At 34.5% G+C, this 25,962-nt stretch overlaps 1 protein-coding gene, 2 long non-coding RNA genes and 1 pseudogene across 5 annotated transcripts; 2 read left to right on the top strand and 2 right to left on the bottom strand.

Moving 5' to 3' along the window:
- The first annotated feature begins 271 nt into the window (after positions 1 to 271).
- On the top strand, positions 272 to 1,245 carry LOC139813783 (uncharacterized). Its single transcript, XR_011732235.1, has 3 exons — positions 272 to 499; positions 613 to 709; positions 806 to 1,245. It is a non-coding gene; the product is annotated as an uncharacterized lncRNA (long non-coding RNA).
- A 430-nt stretch (positions 1,246 to 1,675) lies between these two features.
- Positions 1,676 to 3,468, top strand: LOC139813257 (uncharacterized). The gene is made up of 3 exons (XR_011732096.1): positions 1,676 to 1,839; positions 1,928 to 2,955; positions 3,103 to 3,468. It is a non-coding gene; the product is annotated as an uncharacterized lncRNA (long non-coding RNA).
- A 2,376-nt stretch (positions 3,469 to 5,844) lies between these two features.
- Positions 5,845 to 17,137, bottom strand: LOC139812562 (F-box/WD repeat-containing protein 9-like). Of its 3 annotated transcripts, none has more exons than XM_071777447.1 (7): positions 16,996 to 17,131; positions 12,419 to 12,590; positions 9,827 to 9,969; positions 9,638 to 9,751; positions 6,683 to 6,889; positions 6,334 to 6,612; positions 5,845 to 6,016 (listed from the first exon to the last, which is right to left on the bottom strand). In XM_071777447.1, exons 2-7 carry the CDS (start codon positions 12,480 to 12,482, stop codon positions 5,924 to 5,926), a joined length of 900 nt encoding a protein of 299 aa, XP_071633548.1. In that variant the 5' UTR covers positions 12,483 to 12,590; positions 16,996 to 17,131; the 3' UTR covers positions 5,845 to 5,923. The 3 variants fall into 3 exon arrangements, with proteins under 3 accessions (XP_071633548.1, XP_071633549.1, XP_071633550.1); XM_071777448.1 differs by having other exon boundaries at positions 9,830 to 9,969; XM_071777449.1 differs by lacking the exon at positions 12,419 to 12,590 and having other exon boundaries at positions 16,996 to 17,137.
- On the bottom strand, positions 16,372 to 25,832 carry LOC139812857 (uncharacterized; annotated as a pseudogene).
- Positions 25,833 to 25,962: the final 130 nt, after the last annotated feature.

Below are 25,962 nucleotides of genomic sequence, written 5' to 3'. Positions count from 1 at the left end.
CGTTCGGCTAAATAGAGTTTGTATGCTGTATTTTAATAAACGGACAAAAGTGTGCTACTTTTGAATGTCAATACTGATAATGCAAAAGCAAGCAAGACAAATTTATACTATGTAATGTTTAAAGATTATATTTATTATATATTTATAATAGATATAATTAATTATATAATTATAATAAATGTAAAGTATTATAATGCAGCATTTTTGCGTTTTTATGCCAAAATGGGCAAGGATTATAAACTTTATATCTTTTATCTGCTTTCAGAGAAAAAATATGACATTCCATTATCCATTTAAAAGTGAGAGTTTGAGTCCATATCCCTATATCGGCAGGGTCTCAACAGGAGAGGAAAATCCTGTTGACTTTATCTATCAATTTGTGAAGCATTGTAAAGATGATTGTATCAAAAATTTCGCCACACTTGATACTTTACATTACATAAACGGGGGACCTACCAAATTTCCAAAATATGGAGATTTTTCAAAAACATTCATTATGGTATGTGTATATTTTGCGGGATTATTGTCCTGTAGAAGTAATCATAGTTTAACATTATGCTACAAGATTTTGTAGTATTTGACACATTTTGACATTTTAATATTTTAATACAGAGAACTTATGATTTCGATATCTCATTATCTTCACTTTCACCTTGTGCAATTACACTATCTGATAAAAGTCAAGATATTAAACACATAAATCATATGGGTATGTAATATTTTAATTGATAAATAAAATATTATTAAAGAAGAAATTTAACGTTTTCATTGGGAAGAAATTATAATTATACTTTCTATTTTATAGAAATCGAGTTTCATGAAGTTGTATATCCAATCAGAGTCTCTATATACGAAGTATATAATCCTGGAAACGTAATTAAAATTTGGGCTCAAGATTCTTCAAATGATTGGTGGATTTTATTGTGGGATGGATTGCCTCAGATTGTGCCTCCGATATCAAGACTATTTTCTCCACCCTTACAGCTGTGTAACTTTAAAACCAACATACTCAAACTAGAATTTAAGCACAGTATATTAGACTACACAAAGCTGGACGCTGTGATGCTTATCGGAACGTCAGAATTGATCCTTCCCAGAAATCCTGAAGAGAGTTTAACTGATCTATTAAAAAGACTTAACTGCATGTATTCTCACCATGAGGATGTTTATAATCTAACAGCAAATTACGAAAATGCACATTTAGATATTGACCGTCTTCAAAAGAATTTTTCTGAACACTGTATTATTTGTAAAAGGTATTACATTTGTCAACATTAAGTAGGTAGCAAAACGTGAGTGTGCAAATCATTGCTAAAAACAGTTATGTATTGTTGCCACAAACATTGCGTAAACATGAATAAAATCGAAGCTCTATAAAATTCATATTTATGGTGCTTTGCAGCAAAAATGTGTCTTCCCATCAATATATAATATTTAAACTATATAGCCAATGGAGCTTCTGGGCGTAAACTGTTGCTACCAAATTGTAACAAATAATGAATAGACCATTGCTTGAAACAAATTCAATACTGTTGCTGAGCATTTACAGACGCAGCTTTACATGTTATTTGTACAAAACATTTGTCACGAATTTACGCACATATTTCGTAAATATAACTGACGTTTTGCTATCTGGGAATATTCAATCTTTCTTTATTTTGTTAATAATAAAAATAAATTTGTTCCGACATTATTTGCAGCGATATAGAAAACAGTTTTCATAAGAATAATTTCAGAAATGAAAAGACATCTGTACTTCTTAGGAAGGTAATCCCTGATTATATGAATCGTATTGATGAATCCAAAGAGCTATCACCTGACAGTTTTTCTGTGCTTTCTGTAAAGTATTCTAAAAAGTCTATTTCTCATAATAATATTTATTTTAATGTTATCTCATGTACTAAAGTTTTGTGTTTATCTTTTGCAGGATGAAGTAATTCTAGAAATATTAAAGCACTTAGACTTGAAGACGTTATGCCTCATGAACCAAGTAAATAAGCGCTTCAATGATTTAACACGGGACCCTCTACTATATACACGTTTGAACATGCGAAATATCTGTTGTCCTATTTATTTTTATAATATACTTTGCTACTTTACACCTAGATGTAAATATTTGCAACAATTAGATCTTACATTAATCAAGTTTTCTTCTTCGCATTTCGTGCAATTTCTTGAGAATTGCGGCAGGCATTTAACGTACTTACGATTCACTGAATGGAGATCTGCAAAATGGAGATCTGTCGACAATTTTGATGTCCTATTCAAAATTTCAGAGATATGCAAAAATTTGAAAGGCATATATATATATATATATATATATATATGTAGGTCTAGAGGTATGTTCCGGGACTGTTTACGTTTTTTGAAATGTACAGTCCTGGAATATAACGCATATATATGTAATCAGATTCAAAAAATTGTCCCGAAACGTGCCGTAGGACATGAATTTTTTCCAGGACAGTCCTGGAAACTGCCAAATGTCCTGGAATATACCGATGTAAAAAAATAAAAGTCCCGGAACATACTTCCGGACCTACATATATATATATATATATAAATTATACAAATATCAGAATTATTGTTAAGTTGCATGTATGACCGATACATATTTTTTTTAGAGTTGTATCTGACGGGATATTTTCATGATAAAGAACTTTCATGTCTCGAAAATCTAGAGAGCCTGGAAAAGTTGGCACTTTATACACCAAGAATAGAAACTCAATGTGTTTGTAAAATACTGCAAAAAAATAAACGGATGCGTGAATTATATTTGCACAGTCTTATAAAATGTTACATTAAGGAGAGGTCCCCAGGCGACACCGTTGCAATAGAGTTAGGAAATTCGTGTCGGGACTTGCAAATAATAAATTTATATGAAGCAGGAATTACATCGAAGGGTATTAATGCCCTTGCTGACTGTAAGAATTTACGAACAGTGGATCTTGGAAGAAGGTATGTGCTACATTTTCTTTTGAAATATATATGGTATATACGTATTCTTTATTAAAATTTGTTTCTCTTGCAAGATTCTTGAAAAAGTTACTTCGATTTTATTTTTGTGATTAAAGTTCTGTAATAATTATATGGGTCTTGTTATAGAATGGAATTGGGAGTAAACCTCGATGATAGCTTGAGCAGATTGCTTTCCTCCTGTCAACTGCTGGAAGAAATATATTTGTATAGTATTGTCCTCACTGATCGCAATTTGAAATTACTAGCGGAGTGCAAAAACTTGAAACGTTTACATCTGGAAAACGTGAAATTTGTAACACCTGATAATGTTTCCATTATTTTCGAGCAATGTCCTAAATTGCAAAAGTTAGTCCTCCTGTTCCACGATATTAGCCCCTACTTGATTAGCCAAGGTCAAACGGATATGATCATTGAATAGAACTTTTAAAACCCTACAACTTTGGTTCGAAACATTTTTCTCAGAAACGTTTTGTTTTCGAGATATTTGACCGTTTCCAGATTTTTCTCGCATATATATATATATATATATATATATATATATATATATATATATATATAAAGATTATACAAATATCAAAAATATTGTTAAGTTGCAATTATGACCAATACATATTTTTTTTAGAGTTGGAACTGACGGGATATTTTGATAATGAAGGACTTTTATGTCTCGAAAATCTAGAGAGCCTGGAACTGTTGAAACTTGAAACATATAATATAGAAGTTCAATGTTTTTGCAAAATACTGCAAAAAAATAAACGGATGCGTGAATTATATTTGAACTGTTGTCTACTTGGGGGGGATTGTAGTGACCCAGTCGACACCGTTGCAATAGAGTTGGGAAATTCGTGTCGAGACTTGCAAATATTAACTTTATATGATACCGATGGAATTACATCGAAGGGTATTAATGCCCTTGCTAACTGTAAGAATTTACGAACAGTGGATCTTGAAATGTATGTGCTACATTTTCTTTCAAAATATATATTACGTATTCTTTATTAAAATTTGTTTCTCTTGCAAGATTCTTGAAAAAGTTACTTTGATTTTATTCTTGTGATTGAAGTTCTGTAATAATTATATGGTTTTTGTTACAGAATGGATTACCCGAGAGTACACCTTGATGATAGCTTAAGCAGATTGCTTTCCTCCTGTCAACTGCTGGAAGAAATATATTTGAATAATATTGTTCTCACTGATCGCAATTTGCAATTACTGGCGGAGTGCAAAAACTTGAAACGTTTACATCTGCAAGACGTGAAATTTGTAACACCTGATAATGTTTCCATTATTCTCGAGCAATGTTCTAAATTGCAAAAGTTGTTCCTCGAAGTCCACAATATTAGCCGCAATTTGATTAGGCAGTGGCGGAAGAGTCATCCACATGTGTATATATACGCGTCAAGGGGAATATATATGTGAATATTTCTATCGAAATTGATTCAAAACCATAGAAACTTATTTATACTATCGGCATAAGTGTCAGTTCATCAAAGTACAACCGATTTGATAGTAAGTGTGTTTAAATTCTTACTAAAATACAGTACAGATGTCATTACCAAATAAAATAAACAGAGACTTATAGATTATTCTTCGAAATTCGACATAAAAACCAGTAGAAAACGGATGCTATTCAAAATGATACAAATTATTAAAATCTCGTCAGTAAATTTCTTCTTATAACTTATTAATAGCAGCTTATTCTGACTGTTTGATTGAATCTGTTTACATCCTTTGTGTAGATCCTCTTTCTCTTATTTCTCCTGGCCAGTTTAACCTTACCCTTTTCTGGCCAAATCCATTCTGGCGGCAAAGCCATCAGAGACAGGAAAGAGAAATACTCCTTCTATTGCCGGTTGATTACAGCCGGCAGATGAATGCAATAATTATACGCTTTTTCCCGAAACACGACCGCGTCGCGAAGGACCATTCATATATAGCAATTAAATTAATTAATTATTGAATATTACTAACGTCTAAAATCTATTTACTATCTTATATAATATATATATATTCTAATTTACATACTTGATAATTTCTTCGATTATGAACAAAAAAGATATTAATTAGTCAGCTCTTAATTTTAAAAAAAGTTTTTATAATCAACCGCGTATAATTCAAACTGTAGTCGCGAATAACAGGAATTTTACTTTAAATATAGATAGTACAAGCATGCAGGACTTTAATAAAAATGCGAAATAAATGAGTAACAATTAATAAACGATTGAGAAAATATAAGGCCCATATTTTCAATTTATTGATTCGAATATCGAGTCTTGCCTCAAGCAAGTGAGAAATAAAGAATTAATGACGTGAGATCCGAAAGGAATAATAAATTTCCCGCACAATATTGCAATATTTCGTGCACTTGAACGAACATAATTTAAATGTCGATAGTTACATTTCGTACTATATATTACATATATTGTTCGTAATCCTTCCAAAATTATCTTATGGTGTATTTTTAGATAATAATTATATTCCTCAAATACAAAGATTCAAAGTAATGCGAAATTGATCGAGTTTAAAAAGTAATCGCTACAATAAATTTTTTTGTTTCACGAGATGACATTTACCTATATTGGATATTGGATCTCACGTCATATAACTGGCAGTGTGGTCTAGTGGTAGAGAGCCAGACTCGTAATCTGAGGAACCAGGTTCGAGTCCACTAGAGCCATGTAAGCATAGAACGTTTTTCCGATAGCTGCGCCTCTCCGTGCAAGATAGGCTCTTATTGTGCGGAGAAAACTGGGCTTCGTCTTTCGGAAAGAGACGTTAAGCCGTTGGTCCAAAGGGTTAAAGTCAGAGAAGAAGGATAGTATTGGTAGTAGATTGCGAACCCTACGGGAATATGCAATAAATTACAAATTTTACAGGAATTTTTTTTTTACATATCAAAGCAATATTACTGCAGAACAGCTATAGAACACGTAGAAATATTTTTTGTTTAATGATGTTTCGTTAAACACGTCGATTTCGGACGCCATACGCCGAGACTTTGGCCTGATACTATCGCGAGAGTGTCATTCAAGTAGTCCATCTGCAACATAAAAACATGAACAATTACATATAATATCTAATGCGATGTACAATACTGCAAGATAAAACTTGTAAGAATGTCGTTTTTAACTGTATTTTTATTTACTAATTTACATGATCGATCAATTGATACGCGTATTAAATGGTAAATAACTAGTAAATTGGTTTGATTATATTGGCTGATCAGCTCAAATATACCTACTATTTAATACGCGTAGAGATCGGTGTAAACTAGGCTTTTATACGTAGATACTTAACGAATCTTTTCATCAAAGTCAATGATACATTTTCGACAAATCTTACGCGTGTAATACTCACGCTGTTGATATTTCCGTATCCTGTACGTAAAGTAGCGATGAGCTTTGGCGGATCCGTAGGGCTCGAAATTCTGACGATGCCGCCTTTGGAACTCGTTATTCGGCATCCGTGCGTCAGACGCACTCCCCTTATCGAATCCGTATGCTCGGTGGAATAAGATTTCACTAGCTCAAAATTGTTCTTTGGATTTAGCATGTGCAACTTCGCCTTGGTGTCCCCGACGCAAACCCAATTATCCCGTCGCATACTCATGCACGTGGGGGTCGCTTCATCTGGAATCTAAATGGTGCACCTTCGACATCATAATCCCGTCTTATTTCTCGATGTTAAGACTACAGGATGACATTACTGTGATAGACTTCATGGTCCGTCCGGCTCTCTGATCCCAAACGGATACCGTCTTGTCCTCGCTGGCGGATAAGATGTATTCCGTGTTCATGGCCAGCTTAGCCACGTATCCAGTGTGGGGTTGGTACTGGTATTTCGGCTTATTTCTTAATCTTGAATCGAACACGTATATAGTCCCCCAGGATGAGCCGGTCGCAAACAGGCTCCGCTACGAACACGATGACACACTTGTGCAACGCGTATCTCTCCTGTTTAAAATAATAGATACAATATGATCAGATTACATTATATTACATTCAATTTCAATGTAAATTAATAAGGTTTTATTCATTTACATTAAAATTGAATGTAATACAATGTAGTCTGATCATATTGTATCTATTATTTTAAACAGGGTCTTGAAAGAAAAGCCCCACATTCTTTAAGTATTATATGTTCATTAACTGTGCTACATTGTTGTCTACATTTGTGCCATTTTGTGGCGAAAACCTCATCTCGACAGCTTGGCGCATATTATATAGAAAATAACAAAAAACGAAATTTTTAACCCCGTACTTATTGAATTTTGAGTGTTTTTTTTAACTCTGGTCGTATTGGACTACAATTGTGTTAATATTTGCCATAAATGTAAAAGCAATATTATATACTGTATTCAAGAAAATAAAAAAAATGTTTTGATAACACTGATGCACTATTTTCTGATTAAGCTCAATTTTTTTTAGTAAAAAGATAGTAATCTGTGCCATATTGTGCCGAGATGTAAAAAGACATCGATATACGTATCTATTTAGTAGAAAAAAATTAAAAAATATAAATAATAACAGTAAAAAAATATTGTTATAACGCATTTATTGTATTTCTATACAAATTTTATTATATTGCATTGATAACAGATAACACAAAACAAAGCGAACATTAGCTATAACCAAAGAATTCTATATTCTTTGCCATAACTCAAGGAATCGATAAAAATCAATCATAAGAAAGGAGGTAAAACGGAAATTTAACATTTTCGAATTTTAAAAAGTTTGTGTCGGGTTGTGCTCAATAAGCACAACTTTTTCTAATGACAAAAAATTATAGGACTTTACAGTTACTGTACTGTTAGAAATTTAGGTTTTAGGTTTTAATAAAAAATATTAAAGTCTCATACTATCCGAACAGTGGCAGATAATCTAGTTTTGTAAACTATGTTGAGTTGTGCTAAACGAGACAAAGAAACGGCAATTCGAACAATGACGGCAAATCAAGGGGGTTGGATATAATCCAGCGAAAGGGAGAAAAAGGACACCACACATTTCTTATGAAAATTGAATTTTGGTGAAATTGACTGAAACTTTAGAAACTGTCTGACTCTATTTCCAAAGTTTCAACTAATTTCGCCGAAATCCAATTTCCATAAGAAATGTGCGGGATTCTTTGGCAGCACAACTATTAAAAATTTGAAAATGTCAAATTCTTGTCTTACCTGCTATCTTATAATTGATTTCTTATCAACCCCTTGAATTATGGCTATTATTATTTTTTTTGTGTTATCTGTTGTCACCACAACATAATATACAACTTGTAGAAATATAATAAATGCCTTATAACAATATTCATTTATAATTATGTTTATTTTTCGATTACTTGGTAATAAATGGATGGATATTTTCTCGACGGCATTTTCAACAACATGGAACAAGTTAGTATCTTTTTACAAAAAAAAATTGAAGTTAGTCGGTCAATAACGCGGTTAACAAAGTCTTGCTTTCTTTACTTCCTTAAATACGGTTTAAAATATTGTTTTTGTATTTATAACACAAATTAGCACAATTGTAATCAAATACACAGTCAAATAGAACTCAAAATTCAACAAGTGCGGAGCTCTCTTTATAGAGGTCACGCGCTCCCGGAATATTTGAAAATAATACTATTCCAGTCAAATAATATACCTAAAAGGAAGAGAATTCTGCAAAAAGTGTTATCTGAAATGTTATTGCTGAATATTGTAGGAAAGGTGTTTAGAAGTAGAATACCGATCTTTCTCACTCGAGATTTCTTGAAATTTAGTTATAAACAAAGGATAAAGGTGGCGAAAATTGATTTTTTGCCTCTAGAACTTGCCTATTAAATTGAAACAAAATTTGACCTGAATGTAAGTTGTAAAAGACCTAAAAAATGAGCCATGTCACATTAAGATTGGTTAATTTATTAATTGCAAAAAATTAAAAACCTCCAAAAAGGCTCTTTTCCATTTATTTTTAATTCTTACAGATTTGAGCCTAGGACTCTGAAAATGTGGTAAAAGCTGCTCCTCACCATGCTGATAATGCATAAATTTTTTCAGCCCAAAATGTTTTTAAATTTTTGCAAAAAGCTGTTTATTATATAAATTTCTCGCCCCGACGGAGAAGATGTATCCGTGTTCATGGCCAGCTTATACACGACTTCGGGGCGTGGCCGGTACTCCCTGATCGGCTTATTACTCAATCTCGAATCGAACACGTATATAGTTCCGCAGGATGAGCCGGTCGCAAAGAGGACCCGTTCTAGACACAATGACATGCACGCACCCCACTCAGCACACTGCTGGAATGTTCAACGTTGATAGGAAATGATACGCGCGAAATGGTAATATGCAGTGAATACAATTTGACACGTGAACTTTATAATCACGTTTCTGAATCATCTGTCTCGATAAGCGAGACTTAGAACGCAGTATCTGCATGCGAACAATTTGGAGGAAAATAGTTATTTCTTCTACAAACAAAAATCTTTCTAGCTCAGTCTTCTTATGGCGAAGCTGCCGAAAGGAAGTTTTGCTATCATACATATAGCGAGTTCTCCGATGGACGAGACCGGTGTTGGTGAGCGTCCACGACTTAACACTCTGATTTCAATTGCAACCGTAGATCGTGTTGTCTATCGCTGTCAGATCTAAGATTATATCGCCAGTTCGCTTCTAGTGGCTGACCATTTCATCAAAGGGTTTCTCGTCGGAGGATAGTTTCCAGTAAACAAGAGAGTACTCCTGATGTCCATACATCAAGTCTGATGTTGTACTATAAGCTATACAGGTGGTTCCATTCTGAAAACGAGAATCATCATTATATCGTTTTTTACAGGGAGAAATGGCCAAAGACAAATGACATAATATACTTACTACCTCCAGTAACACTGGACCGAATTGTGTATCCGCATCGCTCACATCTATCAATTTCTCCATAGAATCCTGCTGTTTCCATAGCGCGGTTTGTTTGTCGATCGCACTGCATGACAACTTCCAAAATAGTTTGTCGGGTCTCGCTGTAATGACATGTGACTTCATATATCTAAGAAATATGATGGAAGCTACTTATTCGTGCTATAATATTGAGTAAAAAAAAAATGCATATATATACAATTATTTAAGTACAAATAAACTATTATACAAGCATATTCTTGATACAGTTAGCTCTATTCACGTTTTTATTTTATGCATATAAAATTATTGCAAAAATGGAGCTGCTCAAGCTTGCTCTATGCGATTTATTATAAATAAGAAATATATAATATTTTGTAGAAAACACGCTTTCTTTTTTAAGAAATAAAATACTATATAAAATTTAACGCAATACAAGTAACGACCTACGTATGCTTGCGCAAGTTTGAACAGCGCTGGTGTAAAATGGCTTACAGAGTGTTTTATTTATTCATATAAATAATTGATCGTGCAAGCTGTATATTATACCGATAGAAAAATAGTCATATAACATCATATAACAAAATTGAGAGTGCTACAAATATGTCTCAATATTTGCAGCAACACTAATAAAAATTTAGACCTTTGTGCATATATTGATAAATATTAGCACAAATAATTTCTAAATCATATTTCAGCAAGATAGCAGCGATATGAAGAATCTAACTATCTTAGCGGAATATTTGCAAAATTAAATTTGGAAAGAAATTGCGAAATAATTGAGAAATATAATTGAGTTTTATTATGTGTTATTCGTAGCATATTCTGTGCTGGGTCGCTGATATATATATTTATATATATAGATGGTATTTTTTTTGTATGTAAAATATAATAATAAACGATGGTATATATGTAACTGTTATATATCGATGTTTGCTGAAGTGTGCTGAAGTAATTTTGCTTCTAAATGTTGAAATAATTGTGTAAAATTTAAGCCTAAAATTAAACTTCTCAATTTTTGTGTAAATATATATTATTCAGAAATTTTATACCGGCAAGAACGCTTATAAGGAATCATCTTAGCACAATAATTGTGAAATAAATTCCTTTCAATTGAATGATGCAATTATTGTAACAATATTTGCATAATTTTCCTATCGGGGAATTAAGTATACAAATAAGCTACAAGCACATTCTTGATATAGATCTATTCACGTTTTTACTTTATGCATAAAGTTATTACAATAAATGGAACTGCCCCATGCAATTTATTATAAATAAGAAATGTATAATATATTTTGTAGAACATGCTTATTTTTTTTTAAGAAATAAAATACTAAGTACGAAATAAAATTTAACGCGATGTAAACAACGACCTGCATATGCTTGCGCAAGTTCGAGCAGCGCTGGCGTAAAATGACTTATAGAGTGTTTTATTTATTTATAAAAATAATTGATTATGCAATGCGTAAAGTGTTATCAATTTGAGCTAACCGGGACGCAAAAGCGAGTGGATAGCATTCGGCCATATGTGGTTAATTTGCGCTTTCCACATATGCAGTAAGGCATCATCCTTTAAAATCAGGTAGAACTGTTTGCACACTAAGCTCAAACCGTGTACTAGTGTACAACTTGAATTAAGTACAAATAAACTGCAAGCACATTCTCGATCGAGAGATCTATTCAAGTTCATACTTTATGCAATAAACGGAGCTGCTTAAGCTTGTTTTTTGTAAATAAGAAATATATAATGAACAAACCGAATATAATGGCTCAAAAGATTAAAATTCAAATGTCAAATAAGGAGCTATATATGAGAGCCAACGCAAGATTTTCGTGCTTTCTCTTATCTCTATTTCTTCTTTTTAAATATTACACCGCCTCCAAATAGTATCATGCTTACTAACCCATGAATTATGGACCACGATGTAACACGAGTAAAAAATACATAAAACATCTTAAATAACGGCGATACTAGACGACACAAGTTGGAATGCGAAATACATCTCAAATCAATTTTGACAATAATATGGAAAGAAATTAACGGGGAATGCTGACTTGTAGTAACACTGAAGATGATCCAATGTTAGGATCAAAACGTTTGTAATGTTTAAAAAGAACAAACAGAGATAAGAGAAAGCACGAAAATCTTACGTTGGCTCTCATAGCTCCTTATTTGACATTTAAAATATATAATGTCTTGTAAAACACTTTTTTTAAGACGAACAGAAATGAAATACTACGAAATAAAATCTAACATGAGGTAAGCAGCTAATGTACAACTTGCAAATGCTTGCGGAAGTTTGAACAGCGCTGACGTAAAATGACATAAGGGGCAGAGCACAAAGATTGTCGTAACCGTTTACGATTCTGTTGTAAGTCATAAGCCGGTGTCGGAAGTCAACGCACAAGAATTAACATTAGCGTATGTCGTATCCGTCGCGTATGCGACACGATGGATACGACATGTGCTAAACGATTACGACAATCCTTGTGCGTAGGCCCTTAGAAAACGTTTTATTTGTTAACAAAAAGGATTGGTCGTGGTATAACACGCTATTAATTTAAGCTAACCATCAGGACACAAGAGCAAGTGGTTAGCATTCGACCATATGTGGTTAAATCGCGCTTTCCACATATGCAGTAAGGCATCATCCTTTAAAATCAGGTAGAACTGTTTGCACACTAAGCTCAAACCGTGTACTAGTGTCGACGCGTCTAGGAAGGAACATATATGCAGGAATATCTGAAATTTTGTCCAAAAAAATAATTAACGCTCAACAATGTGCGTTCGGGGAGCTCACTGTCGTGCTAGATGCAAACGCTAATTCGGGGAGCTGAGTGGTGTCCACGGTTGCAATCTCCTCAAATGATTTTTGTTGTGCGCGGCAAGTATAAGGGAGGGATATATAATTGTTGTTTTATTCTATCATACAATATGTACGTGCAATTGTATTCTTTGCCATTTTACGAGCAGTAAAGATGTACGACTATAGTACAAGATAGTATATATAATATTCGTATCTTATATTGTTCATTCTTCCCACAGTATGTAAATGTAATATTATATAAATATAAATTATATATTATATAAATTATATATTATATATTATATATTATATATATTATATATTATATAAATTATATATTATATAAATTATATATTATATAAATTACAGACGATAACGTGAAATAATTTTCATTTAATAACAATTATTCAATATATTACATATATATTTATTACATTTCTAGTATTGAGGTCGATACGGTTAAAGTCAACTGAAAACAACACGTGCACTTGTGCAAGTTGAGTGAGACAAAAGTAGATGCTCACACAATGATCAGGGAAGACGTTATGGTGCTATGAGTACTGCGAGCATTTCGCGCTCTACCTCGGAGCGCGGGTGATGACGTCGCAACGCACAAGGGCTGCATTCGAGAAGCGCGCTATTAGCGCTATTGCATCATTCTGTCTTTATCGCTTATCAGATGTAAAACAAGGATAGAATAAGCAAATAGCGCTAATAGCGCGCTCCTCGAATCCAGCCTTTGTGGTCATGCGAGCAGCTTGCATTTTTGTTATCCATTTTTCTCGAACCGTGCGAATCTGAGTATTGCCATTCGATTTGCTCGAGACTGACGGTGGTTCAACAAAGGCGATTGAGAGTGGTGTAGAGACTCTATAATAAGAGACTGGCTTCATAAGGGCAGTTTTGTCAAAATCGTGCGAGAGAGATATATATTCATATCGCTTTCTCTTTCTCTCTTATATCTCTTTCTCTAGCTGTTGACAAAACTGGCGGACTAATCAAAACTAACTATCTTATAGCCAGTTATTATAGGGTCTCTTATTATAGGGTGTCGAGGGTGCAGTGGTGTAAATACGGGAAAAACCGTGAATCATGTATCCACGTGCATTTGGTGCATCTCGCAGCGTGAGCGACGCCACATATACAGGGTGTCGCGAAAAAAGTGTACGTGTCTCGATCGATACGTATTATACACTTTTATGTACAGAAAAACGATTAAATTTGCTTGTTTATTTAATAAACTTGATTAACGGAGTCTATTGATGCCATTTACGACGTAATTCCGACGATATATAGAAACTTAATGCGATACGTTATGTAACGTTTTAAAGAGTTCGAATTACATCCCACGTTCACAGAATCTATACGATAATTTTTGACGGGCGAAGAAGAAATTAAGAAAGTTACATGTTACTCGAATAAACGATTTATACTTTGGATATAAATGTTACAAACAGGTGTCTGGTATTCGAAAAATTTCTAAACGTCGCCGCTTCTCGAGTCTGCACGTGAACAGTTTTACTCAGCATGATGTTAAAATATAAAACTCTTTATCAGAAAAATTTGCAAAACGACAAACGATAAAATGATATGATATACGATGATAATAAAATTGTTTGATTTAAATAAGCCACACAATGGAATTGTGAGTGTAAACTAATAACTTTTATTAGAACAGAAAATATATTGCACACCTCAACGTCATACAATTATCGAGAGAGCCAAAAGAGAGAGAGAGAGAGAGAGAGAGAGAGAGAGAGAGAGAGAGAGAGAGAGAGAGAGAGAGAGAGGGGGGGTAGGTGCAGTGTAGAAACAGAACTGTTATGACCGGCGCGTACGTACTACTTTAGTCAAGCGCATTCTGAATAAAATTATCAAAAAATATGCAAAGCATGATATTGAATAAAAATACAAAATAAAATATTCTAACAAAAATGTATAAAATAATATATTTAAATACTTATAGCACTAAAATATAGTATAAAAACGGGCACAGTAACAACGCAAGCAACAACGTAGAACTACGTCAACTGTCACTATTTCATGTTAAAGTATTCAGCGAAGGAAAGTAGACGTAGGGCTACGTCAATTGTCACTATTATTCAGCCAAAGACAGTTGACGTAGCCCTACGTCTACTTTCCTTCGCTGAATACTTTAACATGAAATAGTGACAGTTGACGTAGTTCTACGTTGTTGCTTGCGGCACAGTTGTTACTGTGCCCGTTTCTTTTTTAGCTCATAAATTTTCTATAAGGAATTTCTCAAATTATTAACATATAATGAATTGGCTTCCTTCTAGGAAATTTTATAGGTTAAATAAAATGATGTGGAAGCAAAATATGCAAGTTTTTAATTTGCCAAGTGTTTGTTTTCTTTAATTTAAAAATTTTTGAGAAGTAAAGCATACTAAATGTTTTTACTATATTTTCTTTTACTATATTTCCATCTTTTTTTTAACGTGGGGGAAATCCTCATGGATCCTAGGGGGATACTCTTGTCTTTCGGTAAAGGTCCATGAAGCGGCAATGTGCAAAATTCTAATTTGCGCACTGTTTTATTATTTTTTATTAATTTTTTACTAATTTGATTATATTTTTCACTCTTTCCTACGTCTATTTCATATATAACTTTTTTAATTTAATTGATTAATTCTTAAGTTATATATAAACAAAAAAACTACGTATTAGAATATTCTAAACACATTGCCATATCAAGAAAATCGGTTATAAAAAATTTCAGTACCGGTTCCAAAAAAAATTGGTAACGAAAAATTATACACATTATGGCAATCTCCGGGAAAAATTCTACTTTCTATATAATTCTTTAAGATTCAATAATGCGTCCCTGAAAAATTAGACAAATTTTTGCACCGGTTTCAGAAAAATTGGTCCGTTAATGAATGAATACCTCGCTATCGGACATTAGATACTTATTATTTCCCGAAAAATTACGTATTATTTCTCAAAAAATTAGACAAATTTCTGTACCGGTTTCTAAAAAATCGGAAACGAAAAATTATACACATCATGGCAATCCCCGGAAAACTTTATCTCTACTTTCTTATATAATTCTTTAAATTTGATCCGTCCCCGAAAAATTAGAAAAATTCGAAACCGGTTTTCAAAAAATTGGTAACAAAAAATTATCCATAAAAATTATCCATAAAAAAAATTTAGCTTGATATCTCAAAATTTACGGAAATTGAAGCAATTACGTACATTTTTTTAAACAGAAATCGGAAACCTCTTTATTATTAGGAATTTTTCTAATTCTATTACATTCTTTAGTTCTTTCTACCTTTATTTCATATATAATTCTTTAAGATTCGGTCAATTAATTCCCGAAAAATTGGAAAAATTACGCCATCAATTAAAAAAAAAAATTGGTAACGAAAAATTAGCCCCACCACCGCTATTCCCGGAAAATTCTACCCCTATTTCATATATAATTCTTTAAAATTCGATCTATTTACGAATGAGTAGTTCGCGGTCAGACAGACAGACAGACGTCAAGTTCTTATGATAATTGGCATATCAAAAAAATCGGTTATAAAAACTATCAAAATAAATTGCAGGAATATTTAGCTCACATCGAGAGCTTTCAAAAACACTATAGTAAAATATATTTTCCTTTAATACTTTTCGAGAAATATAAGTGTTGCATGTTTTTCTTGCAAAAAATCATGGAGATTTGTTAAGATAGAAATCGGTAACCCCTTTCGAATGACACCTTATTGTATTTATTGTTAACTTCAGCTATATAGTCAAGAAGTGGACTTGGTTTACAAATAACCTTAATCATTCATCCTTTCATTCATACACTACTATTTCGCTCTTTTTTCTCTAACGCTGACCGTTCTCTATATAATCTTAACAATATCTTCTCTTTGATGCTGCCCCGAATGACACCTTATTTATTACTCTACGATTATTAGTTTCGAAGATATAAACGTTCAAAGTGTGACATGTTTTCGTTGCAGGTTGCATGGTTTTGTTGCAGGCTGTGCCTGGATTTACCCCCCCCCCCCTTATACCCTCCCTTATACCACCCTTACTGTCGACAAAGACGTAGTTCTACGTCAAAAAACAATTTTTTTCTCTTATTCTCTTCTCAACATAAAAGATTCTATCATGAAAACGCGATTATCATAAGCTGGTTATAATTATAGCTTTGATTATCGCTCAGCTTTTAAGCGATATATATGTTAATGAAGCTTTTACTCAAATTACGAATTTTCGACAATAGGATATTATGTACTTCTAATTTCGCGGGACGTTATATTACATTGTACATTAAAGAGACGCGTCCAGACAGTATCTTTGTAAAAACTAAGAACATACATTACATATCGAAGAAATACAGCTGTAGAATAGCTATAGAACACGTATAGAAATTTTTCGTTCATTGAAGTTTCGTTGAACACGTCAATTTTTCGGGCGCCATATCTCGATACCTTGGCCGGATACTGCGAGAGTGTCATTCAAGTAGTCCATCTGCACATAAAAGACGCAAACAATTACGTATAATACCTAACAAAATTTACGATATTGCAAAATAAGACCTGTAAGAATGTCGTCAATCTTACGGAAGACTTCACCAACATTTGAAAGACAAAAATAAAACCTGATTTCAAAATTTAAATGTAAGTAAAAATTTAATTATTAAACTGTATTTTTCATTTTATACGTAAACGTTTAACGAATTTCTTTCTTCGAAATCGATAGTATTTTCAGTAAATCTTACGCGTGCATATATTTATACTCACGCTGAAGATTTGTGCGTTCATCTCTGAAGTGAAAAAAACGCCCATACGACTCTGTGCCGTCCGATCTGAAAGATGGCGTCTGTCTGTGCCGTATAAGGGTCTCAGGCATCCTTCGTTAATATCCTTCGCAATTTAACCGTGCAAGATATTGCAAAATAAGATTTGTTAGAATTAAGGAGGACTTCACCAACATTCAGAAGACAACGATAAAACTTGATTTTAAAATATAAATGTAAGTAAAAATTTAATTTTTAACGTTCGAATTGTGTCTTGCACTTTTCAACTGTATTTCTCATCTTATACGTAGACATTTCACTTTTTTCTTCAAAGTTAATGTTACGATATTTTTCGCCAAATCTTACGCGTGTGATACTCACGCTGATGGTTCTTGGTTCGGTACAATGGACTAAAGTAGCGATGGACCTTGGCGGATCCGTAGGGCTCGAAATTCTGACGGTGCCGTCATGGGAACTCGTTATCAGGCATCCGCGCGTCAGATACACCCCCGTTATTGTTCGCGTATGCTCGGTGGAATAAGATTTCACTAGCTCTAAATTGTTCTTTGGATTTAGCATGTGCAACTTCGCCTTGGTGTCCCCGACGCAAACCCAATTATCCCGTCGCATACTCATGCACGTGGGGGTCGCTTCATCTGGAATCTAAATGGTGCACCTTCGACATCATAATCCCGTCTTATTTCTCGATGTTAAGACTACAGGATGACATTACTGTGATAGACTTCATGGTCCGTCCGGCTCTCTGATCCCAAACGGATACCGTCTTGTCCTTGCTGGCGGACAAGATATATTCCGTGTTCATGACCAGCTTAGTGACGTCTGTAGTATGGGGTCGGTACTGTCTGTACGGCTTATTACTACTCGATCTCGAATCGAACACGTATATTGTTCCGTCGAATGAGCCGGTCGCAAAGAGGGCCTGCTCCGGACACGATGACACATCCCGCAAGTCACATCTAAGTTTGAACCCGCACTTCCTATGCAGATAGACCCGCATTTTTTAAATTGTATATTCTTATTAATTAAACTACATGGTTATAGGAGAAATCGGGGCAGAGTCGTCACCGGGGCGGAGTCATCACTACAATTATCTCGAAATCTGTATATTGTGTGAACTCACTATTAATATTGTAAACATTATTTATGGTGCTCATGTAAACATCGAAGTTTAGTGAAATTATATGCCATGTTGTGGTTTTTATTAAGGCAAATGTGTTTTCGGAGGTTAAAAGTGAAAATTTTTGCACGTCGAAAATTTTCAATATTATTTTCTCTCCGAATCTCGAGATAAGTGATTCTGAAAAGTAATGCATGCTGAACACGAATCCAGTGAAGTTCTTTTTTATTTTCGTTGATTTATAATATTTCATGGGCGATCAAACTTTTAAAATTTGTGTCCGAGGCGAAGTCGTCACCAAGCCATATCATGGAGGTTTCGGGCGAAAATCAAAGTCAAAGAAGCAGCAGTGGTTGGATTCCGGCGAAAACTTGAATAATATGTGCTGCGTGTGCTCAAAGATGACAGAGAACAGAGCTGACGAGAAACAGTGCATTTCGTACGAGCATGGGGCACATAAGTGATGCATGCGTTTTTCTTGTAATTATTTTCTGCCATCGTGTTTTTAATTAATGTTTTTATTTTTCTATTAAAAAATAATTAATAAAATATATCCTATCATTTTCCATGATCGAAATTATGAGTTTTCATTTAAAATCCAATCCGAGAATGGAGTGATGATTCCGCCCTGGGGGTGTAACGACTCTGCCCCGGAAATTTGGACACTTCAATTTTTGCATCTTTGTCGTTTTATACTCTGTACCAGTTGAACAAAGCGACGAAGATAAAAAATTCCCTTATAAATTTTGTAGCCAAGGGTGCACCATTTACAACGGAGTATACTACATTTTACTAAATTATTTGTTTTGTTGTTAGAAATCGGCGCCGAAAAAATAGTGACAACTTTGCCCCGATCTTCCCTACATTTTTTGCTATTTTGTGGCAAACCTCATCTTGACAGCTAAGCGCATATTTTTAAAAATAACAAAAAACAAAATCTCTGTTAGCCACGCACTTGTTGAATTTAGAGTTTTTTTGTTAACTGTGCTGCATTTGACTGTAATTTTGCTAATTTTTGCCACAAATACCAAAATAATATCTCGAATTATAATCAAAAAAATTGAAAGATATAAAATTTTAGCACCGTACTATTTTTCTGATTAAGCTCAATTTTTTGTATTAAAAAGATACTAATCTGAGCCATGTTACGGCGTTGAAGAAACATCGATATATCTATCCATTACTAAAAAAAATCGATAAATAAATATAACAGTAATAAACAAACAAAGTTATAATACAATTTATTATATTTCTACGAGTTGTACATAGTATATTGTGCTGATAACAGAACACAAAAAAACAATAGCCGTAATTCAAGGTGTTGATAAAAAAAATCAATCATAAGAGAAGAGGTAAAACAGACATTTTCGAATTTTTCAAAGTTGTGTCGAGTTGTGCTCGACAAGTACAACAACTTTTTCTAATGACAAAAAGATCTTATCAATTTATTAGACTTTAAAATACAGCTTTTGTTAAGAACTTAAGCGGTGTTTACATTGTCGTGGAACTATACGGTCGAAATCAGGTGTAAGTGTGAGATATGAGCCGTATACATATAAAAATCAAACCATGCATGTTTGATTATTATATACGATATTAGGAATGGGCCGTAGCGTCGGCTCACGCCCGTACATTTACGTCTCACGTCTGATCTCGGCCGTGGCACCACGACAATGTAAACACCGGTTTGGTTTTCGGGATAAAAAAAATTCGAAACTCCACATACCATCCGAATCGTGACAAATAATCTAGTTTTGTAAATTGCGTTGAGTTGTGCTAAGCGAAATAATTGAGTGACAATCGAAACAAGTACAAAAAAATTAAGGGGTTGAAAAAATTTTACAAAAGAGGTAAATAATAAAAAAAAATTTGACAACATAACTTTTAATCATTTAAAAATGTCAAATTTCTGTTATGTTTACTTTTTGATTTTTTTCTAATAAATGATAAATTCTAACAGACTTTTCGTTTCTTTTCTACTAAATGAATAAATATATCGATGTGTTTTCAACGGCACAATATGGCTCAGATTAGCATCTTTTTACTACAAAAAATTGAGCTCAAACGGGAAATAGTGCTGAGCTAACAAAACTTTATATTTCTTAGTTTTCTTGAATACAGTTCAAAATATTGTTTCCGTAGTTCAATATGGTACGGGTAAAAAAACTCAAAATTCAACAAATGCGGGGTTACGTATAGAGGCCACACTTCTGAAATATTTGACGTTGATGAAAAAAATACGCGTGAAGTGGTAATATGAAGTGAATTTGACTTAACAAGCGAACATTGGAATCACGTTTCCGAATCATCTGTCTCGATAAGCGAGACACGGAACGCGGTACCTATCTGCATTCGAGTAATTTGAAGGAAAACGATTATTTCTTCCACAAAGAGGAATTATCTTCCTTGATCAGTCTTCTTATCGCGCGAATCGGGCGAAAGGAAGAGTTTTGTTACCACGTACAAGATGTAAGTTCTGTCATGGACGAGACCGATGTTGGTGAGCACCCACGATTTGACCGTATTATCTGGACAGCAATTGTAGACCGTGTGGTTTATCGCCGTCAGACTACCCAATCCACGCCCAGTCCACACGTCGACTTCGTGAAAGGGGTCCTTATTGCCATAAGAAAGTTTCTTGTAAAATAAGCTGTGATCTTTCTTACCAACTAAATAAGTGATTCCATTCTGAAAACGAGAATCATTATATACGTTTTCAGATACGTATCTGAAAGACGGTATTGCAAAAACTCTTCCTAATATGCTACTTACTACGGGCATCAGCAACACAGAAGTTGCATAGTAAGGCCTCCGAAATCTCAAATTCTCCATAGAATTCTGCTGTTTCCACAGCGCTGTTTGTTTCTCGAACGCAACGCATGACAACTTCCAAAACAGTTTGTGGGGCCTCTCTGTAAGGACACGTGACTTTTTATATCAAAAGAATATGAAAACTTATTCGTACCGTAATACTGAGTAAAAAAAAATTTATATACGTGCAACTTGAATTAAGTACAAATAAACTACAAGAACATTCTAAACCGAGAGATCTATTCACGTTCTTACTTTGTGCATATCAAGTTATTGCAATAAACGGAGTTGTTCAAACTTGTTTCATGTGACTCTTTGTAAGTAAAAAATATATGTTTTGTAAAACACGCTTATTTTTTTTAAGACAAACAAATACTACGAAATAAAATCTAACACGAGCTAAGCAGCTAATGTATGACTTGCAAATGCTTCGAACAGCGCTGGCGTAAAATGAAATAGAGAATGTTCTATTTATTGACGAAAAGGATTAGTCGTGGCGTAAGGTGCTATCAAGTGAGCTAACCGGGACACAAAAGCGAGTGGCTAGCATTCGGCAATATTCGCGCTTTCCACAGTGACTCATCTGCATCCTTTAAAATCTGGTAGAACTGTTTGCACACTAAACTCAAACCGTGTACTAGCGTCGACGCATCTAGGAAGGAGCATATATGCAGGAACATCTGAAATGCAGTCCAACAAAATAATTAAACACACAACCAAACAAATGTTCCAAAAGAGACGGAGACAGAACGAAAGAGAGAGTTCACCGTTGCTGAGTAAGCGATGTGAGCATACTCTACGCCGTCGACAAGTGACTACTGCGCACTTACTGCGGAACTATTTCGGAATGGTTTAGTTTTTTTCTAGATTTTTATTGTGTCTAGTATAGAGAAAATGGAATAATTTTGATCGAAATTTATTCTGAAGAGTCCCATAATGCTCGCCCTGACGGATGAAATAATAGCGACGATTAAAAAAAAGAATTTCGTGCACGTGTACGTGAAATACGAGAAAATTGACGTTTTTTTTTCTTATACAAACCTCCACCGGGAGTTGCAGCAGTGATAATTGTGCATATTCCTCGCCGTCGTTTTTCTTTCTTCTTATTGGCCCAGGCAGTACTCCGACTCTACGGCCAACAACACGTAGCAGACGTAGCAGTGACAATTGTGCATATTCCTCGTCGTCGTGAGCGCAGCGTGCATTCTCGTCATTCATTCTTTCTCGCACCGTGCAAATCTGAATATTTTTACTCGATCTGCTCGAACTGACCGGTGGTTCAACGAAAGTGAGGGTGGTGTATACTGTATACACCGGCAGAGAGAAACCTCTCTGACCCTGACCGTGTGTAAGGAGCTGCGCACAATGAAAGGAATAGAAAATCCCTGTCCCTTATTCCGGGCCTTTCATTATGTGCGCAAAGATACACCTCTCTCTTATATTCTTATACATTATGCGCAGCCCCTAAGTTTCTATAGAGGGTTCGAACCGGGTCAGAGTTGAGTTGGGGTGAGCGCTCTTGCGGTGGAAACACCAAACCTGAGAGAGGCCATCCCGGCCTTTTTTAATGGTGTTATACATATATGTATAACACCACTACATTTGCAGAATCATGTTTTATCGACAGTGGTAGAAAATGAACGTGTCTAATATGTAGTACCAATTTTAAAAATGGATGTATTGGCGATAGTGTACAGGGGGTTTTGATATGGTTCCACGAAAAAAACTAGGATATGGCTTCTCTCAAATTTCTCTCTCTGACGAAACTCACGAGAAGACTTACGGAAGTGTAACTCACCGATTTTAATAAAACTTGGCATACTTGTAGAACATCGAAAAATAATCGACACGTATTTTTTTTATTTCGGCAATGGTGCGAGTTTAAGGGGAGGTAACCGTTCAGAGGCCCAAAAAATGCATGAATTTCAGGAATTTTTTTTTATATAAAATAAATGAATTTGAAAAAAACTTTTAAGGGGTTTTATTCTTGTACTGTTACATAAGAAATTATTATTTTTTCATGTCAAAGTAACGGCTCTTGCTTCCACGCCATGAAGCCACAAACGACGTGAGTTTATGCGCGCGAAGCGCTCCACAGCCTTGCCAACTAATCTGAAACAAAAAACACAAAATTTATTAAACTAGACTAAATTTGGAAGGCCTTATGGTTTTCCGATTTTTAAAAAATCCCCGGAAAACAAAATGGCAGCTATTTACAGAAAAAAAACCCATTTAACGGAAACAATGGTTTTTTCTCTATGAAAACAGACCCGTACTTTTTGAATTTTATATTTTTATTAATTGTGCTACATTATTCTACATTTACGAATTATCTGTCTCGACAAGCGAGACATAGAACGCGATATCTTCATTTTAATAATATGGAGGAAAGCGATTATTTCTCTCACAAATAGAAATTATCTTTCTCGCTCAGTTTATTCTTATCGCGATGTGTACGAAAGAAACGGTTTTGCTATCGCATATCGTCTCGTAAGTTTTTTGATGGACGAAACCGGTGTTGGTGAGCATCCACGTCTTGATATAATAGACACTGCAACTGTAGATCGTGTTGTCTATCGCCGTCAGATCTATGATATATTCGTCATTCGCGAGATGGATGTAGCCGGTGTTCCGCTATTTTATCACAGCATTCCTCGCGGGAGGGAAGTTTCCAGTAAATCAAAGTGCTATGTCCCGCACCAATACAAGTGATTCCATCCTGAAAACAAGAATCATCATTATATCGTTTTTCACAAGGAGAGATGGCCAGAGACACATGGCATAATATACCTACTACCTACATGTATCAGTAACAAACACTCTAGCCATGCTTTCTTCGCCCTTAGTGCCCACATATATCAATTTCTCCATAGAATCCTGCTGTTTCCATAGCGCGGTTTGTTTCTCGATCGCAATGCATGACAACTTCCAAAACAGTTTGTCGGGTCTCGCTGTAATGACACGTGACTTCATATATCTAAGAAATATTATTGAAGCTGCTTATTCGTACTATAATATTGTGTACAAAGAGAATGCATATACATACATTTATTTAAGCATAAATAAACTATTATACAAGCATATTCTTGATACAGCTAGTTCTATTCACGTTTTTATTTATGCATATAAAGTTATTGCAATAAATGGAGCTGCTCAAGCTTGCTCTATGCGATTTATTATAAATAAGGAATATATAATATTTTGTAGAAAACACGCTTATTTTTTTTTAAGAAATGAAATACTATATAAAATTTAACGCGATACAAGTAACGACCTACGTATACTTGCGCAAGTTTGAACAGCACTGGTGTAAAATGGCTTACAAAGTGTTTTATTTATTGTAAGGCTATCAATTTGAGCTAACCGGGACTCAAAAGCGAGTGGGTAGCATTCGGCCATATGTGGTTAATTCGCGCTTTCCACAGTGACTCATCTGCATCCTTTAAAATCTGGTAGAATTGTTTGCACATTAAGTTCAAACTGTGTACCATCAGCGTTGACGCATCCACAAAGGAACATATATGAAGAAATATCTAAAATGCAGCACAATAAAATAATTAAACATACAACCAAACAAATGTTCCGGAAAAGATGGAGGATGGAGACGAACAAAAGAGATAGTTGACCGTTGCTGTGCTCTATCGATTACTGATTGCACACTTACTGTGCAACTATATTTTAGAATGGATTCAGATCGGAATGCTTACTTCTTTCCTAGATTTCTATTGTTAGAGAAAATGGAATAATTTTGATCGGAATCCATTCTGAAGAGTTCCATAATGCGTGTCCTGACGGACGAAATAACAGATTCTTCTTTTTCTTAAAATTGTCTCACATTTCTCCTCCAGATAGCATTAGCCAATTTAATTCTAAACGACAATATATTACAAAATCGGTCCGATAAATAAAAAACGAAATAAAGGCGACTAACTGCGTTACCAATCTTCAAAAATTTTCCTAGATGAAACACGATCGAACACGTTTACATCAGTGGTGAGACTCACAAAATAATAGCTACAATTAAGAAAAAAAATTTTGCACACGTGAAATACGAAAAAACATTTTTCTCTTTCTTATACAAACCTCCACCGAAAGACGCAGCAGTGACAATTGTGCACATTCCTTGCCGTCGTGGGCGCAGCTTGGATTCTCGTCATCCATTCTTTCTTGCACCGAATTTGAGTATTTTCATTCGATCTGCTCGCGACTGACCCGGTGGTTCAACAAAAGCGACTAAGGGTGATGTAAACATGGAAGAACCACCATGAATCCGGTGCATTATACATCCACGTGCACTGCACATGAGCGATACCACACGGAAAAAAACGATATGGTTGCCACAGCCAGAAAATAGTAACATTTGGCGCAGCAATGTTTGTGGTTGTCACACCCACATTGATGGATCACTATACACCTATATATGGTTGGGACAACTATAGAGAATTGATATCAGTGCTAGCGCGGTGGTGCAGCAACTATGATATAGTTAAGACACCACATCAATGTGGGTGTGACAACCACCAGATATGGCTGCGCCAATAAATGTTACTATTTATTTGGCTGTGGCAACCATATTGTTTTTTTTTGTGCAGAAGAG

Source organism: Temnothorax longispinosus, chromosome 5 (assembly GCF_030848805.1).
Source record: "Temnothorax longispinosus isolate EJ_2023e chromosome 5, Tlon_JGU_v1, whole genome shotgun sequence".
Classification (NCBI taxonomy): Eukaryota; Metazoa; Arthropoda; class Insecta; order Hymenoptera; family Formicidae; genus Temnothorax; species Temnothorax longispinosus.
This window is presented reverse-complemented; position numbering and strand designations above follow the sequence as displayed.

What these genes read in the sequence shown, in the direction of transcription:
- LOC139812562 (XM_071777447.1), bottom strand. Translation starts at nt 12,482, where the DNA reads ATGTGGAAAGCGCGATTTAACCACATATGGTCGAATGCTAACCACTTG. An exon ending in GTCCAGTGTTACTGGAGGTA is followed by an intron (nt 9,752 to 9,826) that starts GTAAGTATATTA and finishes TCTCGTTTTCAG; the next exon opens with AATGGAACCACCTGTATAGC. An exon ending in GATACGGAAATATCAACAGC is followed by an intron (nt 6,017 to 6,333) that starts GTGAGTATTACA and finishes TTTATGTTGCAG; the next exon opens with ATGGACTACTTGAATGACAC.